The sequence below is a fragment of the Leucopleurus acutus genome, assembly GCF_964270905.1.
Source record: "Leucopleurus acutus genome assembly, chromosome: 16".
Taxonomy (NCBI): Eukaryota; Metazoa; Chordata; class Mammalia; order Artiodactyla; family Delphinidae; genus Leucopleurus; species Leucopleurus acutus.
The window spans coordinates 37,968,574-37,987,288 of NC_139158.1; the positions used below are offsets into that span (position 1 = coordinate 37,968,574).

The following is an 18,715-nucleotide window of genomic DNA, read 5'->3' on the forward strand; positions in this document are numbered from 1 at the left end:
TCCTGTGCCTCCCCCCATTTCTCCAGTCCCTCTTTTACTCTTTCACAGTAAAACTCAGAGGAGGCCACAGCTGAGTCTGCAGGGCCTCAGATTCCTCACAACTCCTAGAGAAAGGCCCAGAAGGCGTGGGGAGGGGGCCGTCCCTCGTGGAGGGCGGGTGGTGCCCAGCTGACGGTGCAGAGACGGCCGTCCAGGAAGCCACCAGGGGACTGGCGGCGGGGGGGTCCAGAAGCCAGCCCCCCACCCGTGCCCACCAGGCAGCTGGAGCACTTTGGAGGTGGGAGGCGCCTGGGAGGGGTGAGGCGGGGCACTGTCTCTTCGGCCCCGCCTCCAGAGCTCTGCAGATAAACAGTCTAAATTAGGAATTAAAACACTGCTTGCTCCCACCAGCCCGCAGGCCGGCCGTATTTCAAACGTGCAGGAAACACCCCGGCCTCCTCCTGGAGCCCCGAACTTCCCAAAGTGGTTCTGCAGGATTGGGCCACGCAGAGGGGAGCAGGTCAAACACCGCACAACCCGCTCACCCCAGGCCAGGGCCAGGTTGAACTGGCAGGCACAGAGTGGGGGCTGTGCCCCCAGCCCCCAGCAGAATCATGCCACCCTGTCCGGGCCTCCTGCGAGCCCCTGAGAAGGAAGCTGGGCACACGGCAGGCATGGGGACCCCTGCAGCTGTCGATGGGTGTGTGTTTGTGTGTGTGTGTTGGGGGGGGGCTCTGGGAACGTTGAACACCCTCCCCACTGCCCCGACCCTGGCCCCGGGAGAGGCCTTGGCGTGTGCTGGGCATAGAGGTCCACCCTCAAGCACTGCCTGGGGCCCCATGGAGGGCAGGGCTGCACCCCCTGCCCCAAGCTCCAGGGCTCACCTCCCCCAGCTTCCTGCCCACCCGCTCCCAGGGGGACTGTGGGGGGTGGGCCTGCCTGGAACTGGGTGCAGCCCTGGGACAGAGTGCACTCCACGGTGGAATTCCAGGCATCAGACATTCAACAGAACTTAGGGGCTAATTCCTGAATTCCAGCCGCCAGGCGTGGGGCCAGAGGCTGCCCGCTCCACTGTGGGTCAGCCTGTGGGCCAAGCGGCTGGTCCAGAGGACGCCACCTTCCTGCGGGGGTCCAGAGAGATGACGTAGGACCAAGGCCCAGGTGGGAGGAGGTGGCATGTCGGGAGCTGGGAGGGCCGAATAGCAATGAAGGGGCGGGGGGCTCCTGAGAGCCCCTCCCCCTGCACAGTGCCCCCTGCACAGTGCCCCCTGCACAGCCACCATCTGGGTCTGCCCCAGGCCGGGAAGGAGATGCTTCCCTGGGGTGTCCGCTGCCACGCGGGCTACTCCAATCCCTGAACTGACACCCCCACACAGGCCACGTGTCTGGGGAACAGTGGCCGAGAGATCTGCCTACTCTAGCAGCACGCAGAGGAAGTCACTGGCCAGTCATGGGGGCACCTCGGGCCCGTGGCCCCCCCCTCCACCCAGCCACAAAGGGCCAGCAGACATGAGCTCGGCCACACCTCAGGGCATAGCTACTGTGAGAGTGACAGACGGCCTGGGGGGCTGACCCGCAGAACCCAGATGGCCAGAGTGGACACTGGGCATCTGACCCCAAACACTATCCAGCCTGCCTCTGCCCTGTCCCGCCTTGGGCTGGGAGGGCCTGCAGAGCCCCCTGGAGACAACCCTCCACAGGCTGTTCACCCAATGTCTCTGCTTGGATGCCCCGGCCATGAGGGAGGCACGGCCGCCCAGCCCTCTTGCCTCTGGTCAGCACCTCCACCAACAGGTGAGATGACATTCCTTCCAGAAGGAAACCTGACATTGCCGGAGCAGCTGGACTAAGACCTCGGCAGCCACACAGAGGAATGGGGGCCCCGCACACCCTGGGCACTGCTGGGTAATGAATGAGGTGTGGATGGCTCCGTGTGGGGCTGCGGTCACTCCAGGCATTAACCTGTCTGGCTCGGGGACTCTGGAGAGCAGAGCAGGAGCACGTGGTCAGGAGGGGGCTGCTGTGTGACAAGCCCAGGGTGGCTACAAACTCCAGGGGACAACCCTCCAATCCAACAGCTGACCCTCGGCCTGTGGTGTCAGCCCAGGGAGGGGACACCCTGTGTGTGAGATGGCCTGGCAGTGAGCACAAGACACCACTCAAGCTTCGGGGTCTCACCCTCCGCCTGTCCATCCGTCCACCTGCCGCCGCTCACCGGAGGAACTGGAACAATTTCCAGACCCCACCCCACCACCCAGGACCCCATGAGGCTGTGGCCCTGTTCTCAGGGAGGGACCCCAGCCTCCTCTCCTCTCAGAACAAATGTCCCGTGGCCCCTGCCTCCCCTCCACCAGGGCCCCATGGGGCTGTGGCACAGGACAAGCACAGCTCCGTGGGCCTTGTTTCAGGTCTGTGGTTCAGACCCTCACTGGCCAGGTGCTTCAGAGTGGGGTGCTGCCAGGGGCCCCAAGGCTAGCAGCAGAGGGCTAACCAAGGGGTTGTGGCTGGAGGCACCCACGAGGGTTGGGAACCACTTGTCGGCAGGGTGTGGGGGAAGCTCCCCTCTGAAAGAGCTCTGCCTCGTGCCCCAGGGGGGCTGCCTGGGTCTCAGAAAGACCAGAGAACCCTAGAGATCAAGGGAGGGCCCAGCCAGTGCCTGGGGGCCTCTGCGGAGGTGCTATGGGCAGAGTGGCCTCCCCTGGAAATTCCTATGTTGAAGCCTAGCCCGCAGGACCTCAGAATGTGGCTGTATTTGGAGCAGGGGTCTTTAGAGAGATAAAGTAAAACGAGGTCAATGGGGACTTCTCTGGTGACGCAGTGGTTAAGAATCCGCCTGCCAATGCAGGTGACACAGGTTCGAGCCCTGGTCCAGGAAGATCCCACATGCCGCGGAGCAACTAAGCCTGTGCACCACAACTACTGAGCCTGCACTCTAGAGCCTGCGAGCCACAGCTACTAAGCCTGCGTGCCACAGCTACTGAAGCCCGTGTGCTTAGAGCCCATGCTCCACAACGAGAGAAACCACTGCAGTGAGAAGCCCACTTGCCGCAACTAGAGAAAGCCGTGCGCAGCAACGAAGGCCCAACGCAGCCAAAAATAAAATAAATTTCTTAAAAAAAAGAAAAAAAAAAGAGGTCACTGGGTTGGACCCTAATCCAGACCATGTCCTTGTAAGAAAAGATCAGGACCGACACGCACACAAGGTCACCATGTGAGGACACAGGGAGAAGACAGCTACAGGCCAAGGAGACAGGCCTCAGGAGGAACCAGCCCTGCCCACGCCCTGCTCTCAACGTCCAGAAACATGTTTGTGTGGTTTAAGCCGCATGGCCACCTGAGCAGGCTAATTCAGAAGGCACGGCTCAGGGTGTCCCAAACGCCCTGGAACAAGGCAGCTCCAGACTAAGGGGGTGAGGGAGGGTGTGCTCAGCAGTTCACGGGCTTTGGTGCCCCCAGCAGACCCCTGAGCTGGCGTCGGAGGGGCTCTCAGGGTAATCGGGGTCCACAGACATGCTGGGCATCACCCTGACTGGGACCCTGTTCTTACCCCACTGCTATCAGGGCTCTGTGGAGACCACCTCCTCCGGGAAGCCCTCCCCACCTGCAGCTATAGGGGGTGACCAGGGAAAGGGCCACCTGCCTCCTAGCCAGCACTCACTTGGGCAGTTGCAAGGTGCCCAACAGCCACGGGAGAGAGACCCCAAACCCCAAGTCCAATAGCCTCCCCACCCAGGTCGGTGGGGGGTCCACAGTGCATCCCAGCATGGCTGACCCTGTCCTAGATCCGGGCCCCCAGGGAGACAGAAGGACCACTGAGAGTGGGATCCATGCACTTCCCATCCCCGCGCCAGCACCTGCACACAGGCACACACACAGTAGTGCCTCAAATACTCAAGCAGGAGAAACAAAACAGGAAGGTCTTTGATGCCCACTGCAGACGCCCACTGCGTGCAGTCCTGGGCATCAGGCTGGCATCCGAGCAGATCAGACCATGTGGACTCCTGGGAGTGGGCTGAGGGTGTGGACGGTCACCAAGGGATCCTTCCCATCACATGACAGGGTGGACTCCACCTTCACCTCCCACCACACACCCCAGGCTTCTGGTCCATCGCTCGGGTACAGGAGCCCATGCTCCTGCTAGAATGTCCTCCCTTCACCAGGCCTGGGGCAGACAGAGGCATGGGTACTGGCCCTGGGGCCCCAGGCTGCCTGGGAATGAGGCAGCTCCCAGCCATGAGCACTCCACCCGCTGGTCTCCCTGGCATTCAATGAGCACCTACTGGTGCCAGCCCCCGGGCACCGCACACATGCTGGACCAAGCAAAGATCCGACCCTCCATGGCTTCTAACAAAACGCCAAACGCCACGGGCTCTGGCGCCTCCATTAGAATTCTGAGTCTGGGGAACCCTAGGGATGGCCCTTGTTAGGAGGTAGGACGGTGGGCAGCAGGGACACCCTGCAGACTGGTGTCCAAGGCGCTGGGTGGGTGGGCCAAGGGGTCTCTAATCCTGGAGCAGCCCTCAATGTGCTAAATCGCTTTATGTAACTCAGGCCAAGCCGGTAAACCAGGAGCCCAGCTGGGGATTAGTGACAGGCGTTGCCACGGCAACCTGATTAGTCGGAAACATGTCGTCTTTGGGAGCGCGGCTTGGGCCTCGAGCTGCTCTGCAGAGGTAAAAGGAAACCCCAGAGATTCATTAGCAACAGGTTCCCATGGCAACCGCGCCAAGCTCATTAATAATTTTTTTTTATTCCTGGTGTGGGTGTTGAAATTCTCCAGAGGGCTGTTGGAGGGACGGATGCCGGGCAAACACACCAGCTACTCCCACCCACAGCCTGGCACCACCCGGCCCAGGGCTTGGCGCCACCCCACCCGTGTGCCCGCCTGTGCGCCAGGATGTGCAGTGACTGGCAGGCCACATGGTTCCGATGGCCCTGCCTGGAAGGTCCATCGAAGGGAGATCCAGATCAGAAAGGCTGCTCAACCCAGGAGGCCACCAAGACCCCTCTTCTGCCCGCCTCCCAGGGGGACACCCCAGGAGCATCTTCAGGAGGTCAGGCAGGGGAGTCCTGCTCACTTGTGGGCTCAGACACGGGCTGGGTGTGGTGTCCGGTGCCCAAAGGCTGCCTTCTTGGGGACTACCGCGAAGGTTGCTGCAAACCCACTGGCTCAGAGACCCAAGTCCAGGGCGCAAAGGGGTAGGAAGTAGGCAATGTTTCAGAAAATGCTTTGGCATCTCAAGCAATCTGATGCGGTTCTGCATAACCGGGCAATTCCGCTCCTGGGTACATGCCCAACAGAACTTGGACATGACCGCTCACAGCAGCCCCACTCACAGCAGCTGAAAGGTGCAAAGAGCCACATCCACCAACGGGTGAATAGGAACACAACGTCCCACCGCATCAGCCCTAAAAGAAGTGACGCACCATCGCACTACAGCCTGGATGAGTCCTGAGGACACACACTCAGTGAAGGACGCCAGACACACAAGGTCACTTATATGAGATTCCATTTCTGTGAAACATCCAGAGCAGGCACATCCAGAGACAGAATGCAGGCCAGTGGGTGCCAGGGGCTGAGGGAGGGGGTTGACTGCTGATGGGGACGGGGTCTCCTTTTGGGGTGATGAAAAAGTTCCCAAATTGACTGTAGTGATAGTTGCACAACTCTGACTATAACAAAGACCACTGAACGAAGCACTTTATGTGTGTACATCTCAACAAAACTAAAAGAAAGCAGGCGTCTGGGTCAGCCTGCCTTGAGCTCCGAATCCTGGGAGCCATGCAGGGATCCACTCTGACCCTTAGTTTCCTCATCCGTAGACAGAACTCAGGTGCTGAAGTTCCCCCGCCCAGGGCTGAGACAGAGTGAAGGGCCCCCCACGGCAAGTGCGGTGAGCCTCTTCACCACTGTTCCTCTGCCCCAAGGTCAGAGGTGAGCAGGTGCCTGACCCAAAGGCCCCTTCCATCTGCTGCGTGCAGAAACGTGACCCAGAGCCCAGCATGGCCTTCCAGGGCGAGGGACATCCTGGGAAGGACCTGGCCACCCCATCCTGGCCACACTGAACGGCCTGCCCACCCCGAGTCCTGGTGACACCTGAGTGAGAAAACACACAAACGCGGGGAATCCCTATCACTCAGTCCAGGTTGCTCGGTTTGAATCGGGGGATGGGACACATGGCCTGGTGGCATCTGCAGGACGGCCGAGGAGTGGTCGCAGCATAGGAAGGTGACAATGGGTGACGAGGGGCCCCAAGGCTTGTTCTGAGCCCCTCACACCCGACGAGGGTGAGGGAAGCAAAAACGTGGCCAGTCACTCACTTGGGAGCCACACGGAGGAAGGGGCAGGTCAAGCTCCGAACCTCAGGAAGGAAGAGAAGCCCCAGGAGGCAGGGTGCGGTGCAGACGCCCCCGGGTCCTGGAGCCAGGCTGGGGGTGGCGAGAATACTCTCAGGAGGAGCCCAGCTATCCCAGACACACCCCTTCTCTCTGCCCCGGTGCCCAGGCGACCCCTCCCCAACATCGATGCCCAGGAGTCTGCTGGACTGTGACCAGCGCTGAACGGAGCAGGGGAGGGGAGGTTGAGGCCAGACCCCCTTCCCCGAGGGCACCTGCTTCTGCCCGCAGGTCCCTGAGCTGGTTCTGCCCTCCCGTCCTGTTCCAGCGACCCAGATTTCAATGGCAGGTTTTTTAATGGCTCTGGAACAGCAAGGAAAGAATGCCAGGAAGCCCGGCTTCTAAAACGTAAACCTGCGGCCCAGGGATGTGCTTCGTGTGCTTTGCCCAGGTCCACTGGATGGCCAATCCTAACACTGCTTCTAGCTTCTAGAACATTCCTCAGGACAATGGTGCCCACCCCCTGCCCCTGCCTCCAAGCACTCACAGTACTGCGCTCTGCGAATGGGGGGCTAGGCGGGGTCCTTCCCAGGAAACCTGTGTCTCCACATCTGGCCAGCCTCCTTCCCCCTCAGTCCCACCCCAGATGGCCCCCCCACCTGCTGCTAGCTCTCATGTCTCCCGCCCCCCCGGGGGCCCACCCTGCACCCCCTGCCCCCTCCACGGTCTGCACCCCTGTGTGGGGCATCCTTCACGTCCTGGAACCCCCACCGAACCACATGACCCTGAGACCAGCGCCTGGAGGGTGCTCCCACAGACCCGGAGCACCGAGCCCGTCATGCCCGAGGCACAGCGCACGCTGGCCAATGCGGCCAGTCACGGGGACGCAGCAGGCCCATTCCGCGGCCAGAGCCGGGAGGCTGCCCTGCCAGCAGGACCCGGGACATGTCCTCGTCCATCTTGACGAGGCGCTAATGCAGGCTGACTCATCAAACTGCGGCCGCCTGGTGGCTACTTGAAAGACAAAGGGACGCACGGGGTGAGCTACATGGCACGCACCTGGCTGGGAGAGGCCATCGCCACCCTTGTACTTTCCCGCAGGCTCCCAGGCTCGCTCCTGGACCTGTGGCAGGCAGGGCCAAGGCTTCAGAAAGCAGTGGGCACAGGTCAGAGGCTCCGTGGACCCTCCCGGCTTCCCCCTTCTCAGGAGACCACCCGAGGCACTCCTAGGCCCCGAAACTCTGTCCACATCAGCTGCCCCCCACACCTGTCTCCTTGCCTCTACGCCACGTCCCTGCCCCCCACCACCCTTCAGACAGGCACCCCGGGGCCCACCCCCACTGCTCACACCCACCCGCCTCAGCCTGCATGCCCCAGTCCTGGCAGACCATCCCCCAGGCCCGCCGTAGTCGGCCTCAGCCCTAGCAAGGCCTGGGTCTCATCTGTCTGCGTGTCCACTGCCTCCCCATCCCCACCACCTCCGCAGCCAAGCACAGCCCCAGAGCCTTGAATAGGCCAGAGCGGGTACCCAGCTGGGAATCTGGCCCATCGCCCGCTGTCCATCCCTGCTGCACCCTGCAGGATGCCCTGGGCCCAGCCGAGGGTCTCAGATCAGAGCCAGGTGAGGCTGGACACCAGGGACTCCCTCTATAGCTGCTGTACTTGAACTACCCCCAGAAGCAGCAGGAAAGCCCCCAAAAGCCCCCAACAGCATAGGGTTATTGGCTGAGTGAGGGTCCCAGACTCCTGCAGGGACAGGATGTCAGCCTCCATCCAGCAGAAAAGACCTGAAGGCCCACATCGTGAATGGACACCTCCTCAGGGAAACCCCCCAGCAGGGCAACCCCTCAGGAACCCCAGAGACACAACCGCTGGAGGTCTGACCAAATGACCAATTTCACGGTTGGTTTTCCCTCTCCCCAGGAGGCCCTTTTCCTCATGGAGAGGCAGACCCGGGATGGCTGACATGGTTTATCCCACCAGCCTGTCCCCATCTCCTGCCTCTTCCTCTGGGGGTACAGCAGGGAGCAAGCCCGGGTGTGCAGCCCAGGTGTGTGAGCTAGGGAGGTGCCCCCGAAACAAAGCACCACAGACCGGGGGACCTTACACTACAGGAATTCTTCCTGTCACGGTCCAGAGGCCAGGAGTCCGAGATGAGGGTATCAGCAGGCTGATCCTTCTGTGGGCTGAGAGGGGGAATCCATCCAGGCCTCTCCCGGCCTCTGGTGGCTTCAGGAGCCCTGGGCTTCCTGGGCGTGTGGCTACCTCACCCAGCATCCACCTCCACCTTCACGCGGCTTCTCCTTGCGTCCGTGTCAGCTCCTCTTAGGAGGAAACCGTCATCAGCTTGAGAGCCACCGCAGCCCAATCTGACCTCATACTAACTTGACTGCAGCTGCAAAGACCCCACCTCCATGTGAGGTCACATTCTGAGGTTTGGGTGGACACGAATTGGGCACACTCCAGCCAGTGCACTAGCCTACATGCGCCAGTTTGTGAGGACGATGGGCACACGCACAGCCACACCCTGGATGCTGCACCCCCATCCCTGACACTCTGTCCACCCTAAATGCCCACCCTGCCTGCTCCGGCTGCTCCCGGCCCCCCACGCCCACTGCCCTGGCTGCTCTCCTGGGGCCTGCAATGATGCCCCCAGCATAGGGCAGGGGGCCCCAATGCTGCCACCCTCACGTCTGTTTTTCTCCGTCCCCTTCAGGGGCTCCCCAAGGCCAGAAAGGACCTGATCCCACCCCACCCCCGGGCCAGCACCGAGGGCAGAGCCCGGGGTGTGCACACAGCTCCAGAGGCCTGGGCCACTCCACACGGGGCTCAGGGGACGTGGGTGTCCTGACCCACTGACAGGTGGGAACCTCCTTATGGTCACAGGAACCACCGAGATCAAGGCCAAGACAGGCAGCGTCTGGCCCCAGACCTCCAGGGGTGCCCAGCTGGGGCTCAGAGGTCACCCTACAGGCGCCAAGTGGGAGACCCGGGCCTGGCACCTGAGAACCTGAGGGGGAAGCTCCGTCCATAGGCACTGCCCAAAAGCCGTCGGTGGCCAGAGGAGTCCACGAAAGCCCCTCCCCCAAGGAGCCCAGGCCCACCAGCTCCTTGGGCATCCTCCTCCCACAGGAGAGAGAGGCGCTCAGGCCACGGTCCAGCAGATGGTCCCCAGCTGCCTGACCTCCCCCTGGGCAGGTGTGGATGGGGGTGCCCAGCTGGCACTGACTGCCCACAAACAACCGCAATTAGAGGCATCGAGGGGCACAGGCCTGCCCCTCAAATCAGAAAACCGAGGTCCAGGAGACAACTCCGTCCACCAAGGCCCCTCAGCTTTGGGGTGGTGGCCCTAGTGGCCCCAGCACTTAGGTACAATGGGACCCCAGCCTCTGACACCCTGACAGGGCCCAGAGCCCACTGCTGCTTTGCTGCATCAGGCTTCAGGGACACAAATTCAGCCCACCTCAGAAGCTCTACCACCTTCTGGAAAATCCCCCAGCTTCTCCCTCCCTCCATTAATGCATCCGACTCTGCACACCCTCTGTGTGGGCTGGGGCTGGGGGACCCCGGGCCACTCTCAGACCTGGGGAGGGGGCTGTGTCCCTGTCAGGCCTCCGGAGCCTCTGCTGCAAGACCCTCTCACCAGCCCGGCTAAACTGGACTAGGCCCTTCACCCCTCAAACCAGGGTGCCCAGCAAACCCTGCTCTGTCAGTGATGAAAAGGAAGAGGTGACATGAGGGAGAAACCAAGGCACGTGAGGGGCCACCACCCAGGCTGAGGGAGGGGCCATAAGACCCTCTTCCTGTGACCAGGAGACCCCAGTAATCCCAAAGGTCCCGGCCTAACCTCCCGGCGGGGGGAGGGTGGTCACTGACGTCAGGGGCCTTGCTCCCTGAAGAGGCGTCAGGGTGCCCCCACCACAGTCCTCAGGCCAGCGAGGGCCCGAAACATGACCACTCCCAGCCGGGGGCTCCGCCAAGTGCAGGTGGGGAGCAGAGAGGCCACTGCAGCCCAGAAAAGGGGCACTGTCCCCGCTGCACCAGTGCCCTGACCTCACCTGGAGGCCAGCTGCACAGGGGCACTGGCAGAGCCCAGAACAGGGAGAGGACAGTGTGACCAAGTAGGCCAGCCGCCGCCTGCCAGGTCTCTTGGCACCAGTGCCAGGTCGGGCTTTGCCCAGTTCCAGGCAGTGGATGCGGCCTGTGCCCACCCAAGAAGACTGGCCTGTTCCCCAGGTTCAAGCAGGTCAGGGGGCTGTTGGCCTCCTCCCTGCACTGCCAGCCTGCACGCCAGCCCTGAGCATCACCGCCTGCCTGGCCCACCTCGCCCAGACGCGAGCATCTCACTAACATCAGCTCCCTACGTGCCTGAGAGGTTCAGGCAACTGTGCTGGACGCCGAGGCTGAGGCCTGGCCGGGGCCCCATGCAGGAAGGAGAGCTGACCCCAGACACGGCTGGGGACACACCTGCACCGGTTGAGACACAGTGGGGGCAGCGGGCCAGTTTCACTCAGGCAGCCCCTGTGGAGGGGGTTCTGGGTCCTCTCTGCCAGATCTGCGCCCACCTTTGGCAAAGAGAGAAGCTATGGGTGAGATTGAGGTGGGGGCTGCTCTGGGACATGGCCTTGGTTCTTGTCAGCATCCCACTTAGGAAGAGGGGTACTCCCGAAACCCCTGAAGTCTGCACGCATCCAAGAGCTGCTCAGGGTCATGGACAGGCAGGATGCTCACACCACGATGCCCCCTGATGGCAACGTCCACAGAGATGGCAACGTCCCCACCGCATGCTCTAATTGAGCACATCCATCAACTGTCCACACTAATCAGAGCTCAGGGCTCTGCCAGCACTGCCGACACCCTGCTCCTCCCAGCAGCAGAGGCGAAAGCATCCCAGAAGCTGGGGACACTGGGGTCCTCCCACATGTCTGCTGGGCCAAACGGAGTAGCACAGCCTTGCCTCCCCTGGAGGAGGAGGAGTGTGTGTGTGTGTGTGTGTGTGTGTGTGTGTGTGTGTGTGTGTGTGTGTGTGTGTGTGTGTATGTGTGTGTTGGGTGTTTGGTGGGGCCCTCCTTAACAAAATGACAACGAGCCGCTACTCACTATGTGAAGACAACGCAGCCAAGCAGCCCCCATCTGTCATCCGCGGCGGGCGCAAAGCTCTGGCTCTGGGGACGGTGCCCGAACTCGCTGCCAACTTGCAAGGGCTGGGCTGCTTCTCTCCAAGACCGGTCCTCCCCAGGCGCTCCCCCATCTCCCCCCAGGGAGCCGGGCCCTAAATCACTCCTGCGGCTGCCAGGATGGGCGCCTGAGGCCCACGTGACTCAGAGGTGTTCCCAGTTCTGTCAAAGCTAACCGCTGAGGGGAGGAGAAAGCAACTGGTCTTTTGTGTCACTGAGTTAAATACCCACTTGCAAGAAGGAGAGAAAAGAAAATATTCCTAACTCAGCCGCAACAGCTGCCACCCCTTCCCAGGCGGTCTCTGTGCGGGCGGAGGCGGGGACGCATGTGCAACACTCATATAAAAGAAGGTAACGTGTTTCCCGCCCGACCTTGACTGCTGGGGCCAATGTCTAGACTCTGCAGCCAGAGACGGGCTGCTTGGACTCATCCCTCCAATGTTTGAAAGGCTGGCCCATCCCCCACATTCCTTCACATCCTGACCCTGGAACCAGGAGGGAGCAGCTGCCTCTGCCTGTCTGCCGCTGGAAGGCGCGGGGAGCACCCAGACCACCTCTGAGCGCTCCACTGTGCCAGGGAGGGTGCCCGCAGCCTCCCGCAGTCAGGACAGAGTTTGGGTGGTCAGAATGTGACACCCACTGCATCCACGAGCTTCCTTTGAAGGGGTGGCACTGGCCATGTCCTCACCTCAGGCCTCTGCCCCTGAGGTGCCCTCCACCTGCCCTCTCCTGACTTCTCCCCAAACCTGGTCCCAACACAGCCCCTCCCTCACGAGCCCCAACCCCAGGTGGAGGCAGACCCACTCCCTCAGCCTCCAGGCCAGCCCATCATCTGCCCACCATGCTCACAGGCCTTTCCTGGTCTCCCTCCCCACGACCCACCCTACCCTTCCTCCCCCTCACCTCACACACACCCCCCACCTGCTCCAGCTGCAGGGACACATTCTAGCCACCTCAGGGCCTTTGCATGTGCCATTCCTCTGCCTGGAACACCCCTGCTCCACGTCCACCCGCCTCCAGCTCTCCTCCCTCCACAGATCCCTGTGTCCATCAAGCAGAGTCTCCCTGACTCCCAGCCCCCAACAGCCTCCATGTGGCCCACCCAACCCACCCACCCAAGTACCCCCACCACAATCAGGATAGCCTTGCCGGGTACACAGTGGAAGCTGGCCGAGTCCTAGCGCGGGCCTGCTGGGAGAACCTGGTGGGCCCAGCACAGATCTCAGGACAGGAGAGGCTTGTATAGCGAGGCCACCCCACAGCGAGTGTTTGCAGGAGCCCCCACCCCGCTCTGCTCCGCTCTCCCCACCCCCACAACATTCCCAGGGTCCAGCTGGGCAGCAGATGTGGGGGTGGGGGCCACACTCGGCCTCACCATGCCACACACACAGGGCACTTAATCAGCACTTACTGGCCTCTGCCTACTAATCAGGCCACCAGTAAGCTGGAGGGACACCAACTGTCTGCCCAGATCAGGGCTCTGTGGGTACCTGGTGGGGAATGGCTAGAAGTCCAGGCCGCTGGGGAGGAGGTGCAGAGGGCTCAGCCAGGACGTTTCCTGGGCAGTCTAATGACACTGAACGTGACATGGACACAGCCAGGGCCCTCCCGGGCAGACAATTCCCAGCTCACACGAATTCCCCCTTCTACACCCCCCTGCCCCAAGGCCTTCCTGTTACTTCTCATATCCACCCAAACAGCCCAACCCAGCCTCACCTCCTCCAGGAAGCCCTCCTGAACACATAAGCCAAGAGGATGACACATCACAGCCCTGCTCCAAACTCAGGGTCCAATGGGAGCTCAGGCCCATGTCCAGGGACCACAGAAGCAGCCACCCCAGGGACGGGGCTCCCCCCACCCCACCTCCTGCAGGTGCTCAGAGATCTGCCACTCCACTGTTGCCCTCCCCAGTTGTCAGGAAAATGTCCCTCCCCAGGAAGCTCCCCTACTATGGACTCCTATCTCCACTGCTGGGGGTGTCTCTACTTCCACTCCCCTCCCCACCCCAGGGCACGACATAGGCCCTCGGAGCGTGGGGCGGGGGCAGATCCAGAGACACATGGACACACAGACACACGTACTGCAACCCCTTTCCTTTCCAGTCAGAGGAAGTTGGGGCGGCCTCATCCATCCCAGAGCCCTGGGGAGCCCAGAGCCCCTTCAGACACGTGAGCCCAGCCGGCCTAGGGCCGCGAGGCTCCCAGTCTGGGGACCGCGGCCCGGGAACTCCAGGTCCAGAGAAACAAACACACACTAGCGTCAAGGTGAGGGGCCCAGGAACAGGTACTGGGGGGGGGGGGTGTGGGCTCAGAGGAGGGAGTGCCCCCGGGCCTGTGCCCACACAGTGCTCAGGGGTCATGGCCACAGGGTCAGGAGGCTGAGAAGGACACAAGACCGTCTGCTCATGTCCAGTCTGTGGAGCCAGAAGAGGCTGTGGGGGGCAGGTGAGGGCAGATGGTGGCCCACCCTTTTCCACATCAATGCCCTGTGTGTCCTCGCTGAGGCACCCATGCCCGCCAGGAGCCCAGGTGCAGGCAACCACAGAGCGAGCGGCATGACAGTTTGGGGCATTGATTTTTACAAAATGCCTTCAAGGACCTGAATGCATCAGTCTCACCTCCCTGCCGGGTAGGGCCCAGCCAGATACTCAAACTCCAGCGTCGGGCCAGGCTCACCCAGCTCTGTCCTCCAGCAGCCGTGTGACCTTGTCATGTCCTTTGTCTTCTCTGAACCCTATGCTCAGGGCATTCGGTGCCCATTCCCTGGGACACACCTCCTGGAGGTGTCCACCATCCCCAAGCCCCAAAGTGCCTCCTTGGCCACCTCCTAGTCCCTACGCACCCCAACGGGGCCACAGCCAGCCCCTGTGGCTCACGTGGCAACCGCGGCAGGGCCCCCTTCCCAGCCGGCACCCCTGGGAGGCCCCTCCTGGCCTGGGTGCTGGGACATGGCAGCTGCATCACAGGCAGCGCCAAGTCAGGAACCCCAGGGGAGCCCGGGCAGAACACAACCCAGCCTCTCGGGCTACAACACATAGATCCCACCCACCTTCCTCTATAAATAAACCTGTGTAGGAGAAACAGCACTCGCCCCAAAAGTTCTAACACAATAATGTTTTCAAAAAGCAAACTAAATCATTATTGATAGGTGCTGTCCTTGGAAGCTCCTCTACAGTGGATCGGGTATCCCTTAAGGCAACGACAGAACACATGTGTTCATTTGTGTGTGGGGCCGTCCACGCGGGGGTTCCGGAAAGTCCGAGACTTAAGTAAGGCCTCTTCCTGTGTTCCAACTGCCTATCTCATCCCTGTTCAGGGCTGGGCTCAGCGGACCAGCTGGGACTCTGCCAGCGTCCAGGGAGTAAGGAGTTGCTTTACGGAGTGTGGGTTCCCAGAGCAAACCCAATTATCCCATTTCCCTCTCTGAATTTACCCTCCACAGCAGTAAAGCCTCCAGGAAAGGATGGTGGGCGCCGCCAACACGACATCCACCTGCAGGGCAGGAGACCAAGGCCAAGGCGCACACCCTCGGCCCCAGGACAGACAACAGGCAGTCCCTAGAAAACCACAGGCCGCCCTCTAAGCTCCTGCCTCTCTCAAGGCCACCACTCCCGACTCCCAAGAATCTGAAGCGCTCTGGAAAGCCTTGCTGAGGCCCACGGGCTTCCCCGAGGGGGCCAGTCCCCACCTGTCCAGGCGGGCTGGCTTATTTTAGACTCTCCCTGCAGCCGAGGCACCCCAGCACCAGGGCCTGGCATCTGCTGTGGGTCAGCAGCCGTCCCCACACGCTGGGGGCCTGACAAGCCCACCCCACTCAACAGATGCAGCATTTCCACGGCCAGTCCAGGGTAAAATGATCCTGGGACCTGAGCTCCTCCACACCCCTGCCAGTCAGAAGGGGTGCTCTTCCCTGGCTGAGAGCTCTCCTCCTGCTCTAAGCACCCTCCTGCTCCTGGAGTCATGAGAAGCCCAGGGACAGGGACACTGGCCCAGCCAGTCCCATCCCCCCTCCCTGGGCCTCACCCCACATGCATGTGGCATCCCCCCACCACCCCTGCACTAAGTAACACAAACAACCTTGTTAGATGTTCTGAAGGACGTAGCCCGCCAGGAACATCCAGAACACAGGGTCAGGCTGGAAGACTCCCTGGGCCGAGAGGGGACAGAGCAGCCAGACCAGGGGCTGTCAGGAAAGAGAAAGTGCAGGCCCACTGGGATCCCTCCCTATCTGGTCTCTGCGTATGCTTGGAAAAGACAGACACGCAGAGAGGGCAGCCTCAGGTCCCAGGGCCTTAGGTCACCCACCCCATCCCCTACCACCTCACCCAGCCAGGCCACCTTCCCGCCAAAATGAGGTGGCCTGGAAATGGCCAGGGTTCTAGAGGGAAGACTAGCCTACAGCCACCCTGCAAACTCAGCCTGGCAGCTGCTCCGGGGGAGGGGGGGCTGCCAAGCCCACCGAGGGGCTGCGGGACAAAGGCAGGCAGTGGAGCCTGCTGCCACACTGTGGCGGCCCCCGGGCCATCACCCTCTACCCAGGCCAGAACGACTCCCTTCACAACCAGGGGGCTAACCTGACTGAGCCCACGTTTGAATTTCAGAAAAGAAAAAAAGACACGGTTTATTACTTTCCTGATACAAATTCCTCTTCGTGTGTGATGTTTGTACAGTTAGACACACACGATAGGAAAAATATATACACGCATCGCTCATTCTGCCTGTCTCCTCCACACCAGACAAGGGAAGTTCATGTGCAAGGTCTTGCCCCTGTCAGCCTCCTCGCCTCAGCACCCCCACCGTGCTGTCATCCAATCCCTCCAGGCCAGGGGGAGGGAATGCCTGGCGCCCACAGCCCAGCCACCTGGCAACGAGCTCCACAGGCCAGTGGGAGAACCAGCTGGGACACAGGGCCTGCTGACAGTCCCCAAAGGCCACCTGCTGGGGGCCACCAGACTGCTACCTGCGTCCCAGAAATGCCCCCTACTCGACCCACCTCTGATCTGGAACCTTCTCTGAAAGTCTGTGTCCATCTCACCAAGAGCAAAAAGGGGGAGCCCCTTCCGGCTAGGGAAGCACGGAGAGAAGCGACACCAGTGTGCCCGAGTGTGGTGCCAACTGCCTCCCTGCCCCCCACCCCCCAGCTGCGCATGACTTAAATCAACCCCAACACCGAGTTCAGCCTGAAAAGGCGAGTTCACAACCAACGTCACTGCCTCTCTCCACGGAAAAGGACCAGCGAGAGCGCACCGCTTCCCGGCCCCCTAGGGTCTCCTAGGCTCTTCGAAGCGCAAGGAACAGGATGAAAACTTTGCTCTCTTATTGAGGTCCCGCCGGCCTCCTCCTCCACGCTAGGATCCTGCCTCAGGCTAGACGTTGTGTAAACCCAGACGAGAGAATTCCCTTCCTGACGAGCACCCATGGGGGCGCACGGAGTTCCGCCCACCCCTCCCTGCCGATCCCTCTCCACTCCAAGCCCGCGGTGGCCTCGCCTCTTCTCTTCCACCCTCTCCGTCCCGAGCTGGCTGTGAAGAGGGAACACCCCATTCGTATCAAGAGAGTCACCCCTGCCGCCCCGCAAAGCGCGGCCCGGGGCCGCCTCTCTCGGAGGAGCGCTGCTCTCGCGCCCCTGCCCTGCGTCCCCAACGCACCCAGCCCGCGCTGAGGCCAGAGAGCCCGAGCGTGGGAGGCACACGCGGAGGAGGTCCCGCGCCCCAGACCCCCATGCCCCGGATCCCCGCACCCCCGACGGCCCGGGAAGGATATGGGTTACAGACCAGCCGGAGACACCAGCTGCGCGGCCGCGTGGTCTGCCCGAGGCAGAAAAAGACGGTGGCCGCCAGTGCCGGGTACGGGACGGGCTGCTCCTCGTCGGCGCCCAGCTCCGCGCCGCGCTCGGCCGCCGGGCTCTGGGGGGGCGACGCACCGGGCCTCGACCCCCGCTCCGCCTCTGGCCCCGCGGCCCCAGGGCTCGCCGGGGACGCCCCCGCCGCAGGGCCCAGGGCTGGCGCGCCCAGGGGCACTCGGACCTCGTCGGCCGCCTGCACGCTCTCTGTCATGGTAGCGGCGGGTAGCACCTGCGGGGGACAGCCGGTAACCGGGTCCCGAGAACAACACCCTCGCCCGCCTCGGGTGGAGCGGGTCCGAGGAAACAGCCACGGCGGCCGGGATGTCTTTGTCTTTTCTCATTAGAGACAAATGCGCCCCCCGCCCTCGCCCGCCCCCTCCCTCCGGCGAGGGCTGGGCGGCCCCTCCCCCACCGCCGGGGCGGGGGCAGGCGCCCCAGGGGCTCCCTCGCCGGCTGCCTCAAGTTGAAGAGGGTCCCGGCGCGCAGTGGGGCGCGCGTCCTCGCCGCGTCTCACCTCGCTCCGGCGGCCGGCGGCGTCCCCGCGGGCATCGCCCGGGCGGCGCGGTCACCGCGGACCGGCACGGCACTCGGCCCCGGCTGGAGTGCCGCAGCCCCCGGCCCGCGCCCCCGGCCCGCGCCCCCGGCCCGCCGGATCCCGCTCCTGCTCCCGCTCCGGCTGACCCGGCAGCGACGGCGGAGGCGACCCGGCGCAGAGGGGTCCGCGGGGCGGACGGGCGCGGGGCGCGGGGGGCGCGAACCGGGCGGCGGGGCGGTGAACGAGCCCGGAACCTGTCCGCACTCGGCGCAGGAAACTTCAGAGTGAGCTGGGGGTTGGGCGGGGGCGGGGCGTGGCCGGGCCGGCGCGGGGGGCGGGGCTGGGCGGGGGGCTCGGGGAGGGGCCGCTCCGCCCAGAGGCGCGCGCGCGAGCCGCCCCTCCCCCGTCGCGGAGAGCGCCCCGCCCCCCACCGGGGAGGGCGGAGCTGGGCCCGCCCGAGCCCCCCACCGCGCCCCCACCCTCCCACTCCTAGCCAACGGGGCGCCAGGGGGCGCTGGCGGAGAAGCTTGGCGGGGGCGGGGGAGTGGCGCCGGCGTCTTCCCCGCCCCCAACTGCGGGGGCGCCCGGAGCCGCGGAGGCCGGCCCTCCCCCTCCCCGCAGCAGGGCTCACCCCCCGCCCCTCCGCGCCGCGGGCGGGGGTCGGCGAGGGGGCGAGGCTGGCGGGCTTGGGCGGCGCGCTGAGGCCTTGACCGCGGGCGGCGTGCCCCTCCCCCTCCGCATGGGTGTCCTGGGTGTGACCGCGCGTGTGATGTGCTGCTGTATCCGTGGGTGGGATTCTGGGTTCTCGTGCATCCGCATCCCCCCAACACACGCGCGCGCGCAC

The 18,715-nt window shown here is 63.2% G+C and overlaps 1 protein-coding gene across 1 annotated transcript in view; it reads right to left on the reverse strand.

The window, feature by feature from the left end:
- The window catches only part of CACNA1H (calcium voltage-gated channel subunit alpha1 H), a gene marked incomplete at its 3' end in the record, with an annotated part of 62,564 nt that extends 44,616 nt beyond the window's left edge, over positions 1-17,948 (reverse strand). The window contains exons 1-2 of the mRNA XM_082857788.1: positions 17,851-17,948; positions 17,255-17,565 (exon numbers count right to left, since the gene is read on the reverse strand). Of these exons, the coding sequence (XP_082713914.1) occupies positions 17,255-17,547 (293 nt within the window). The 5' untranslated portion in view covers positions 17,548-17,565; positions 17,851-17,948. The remainder of the gene's footprint in view (positions 1-17,254; positions 17,566-17,850) is intronic.
- Positions 17,949-18,715: the final 767 nt, after the last annotated feature.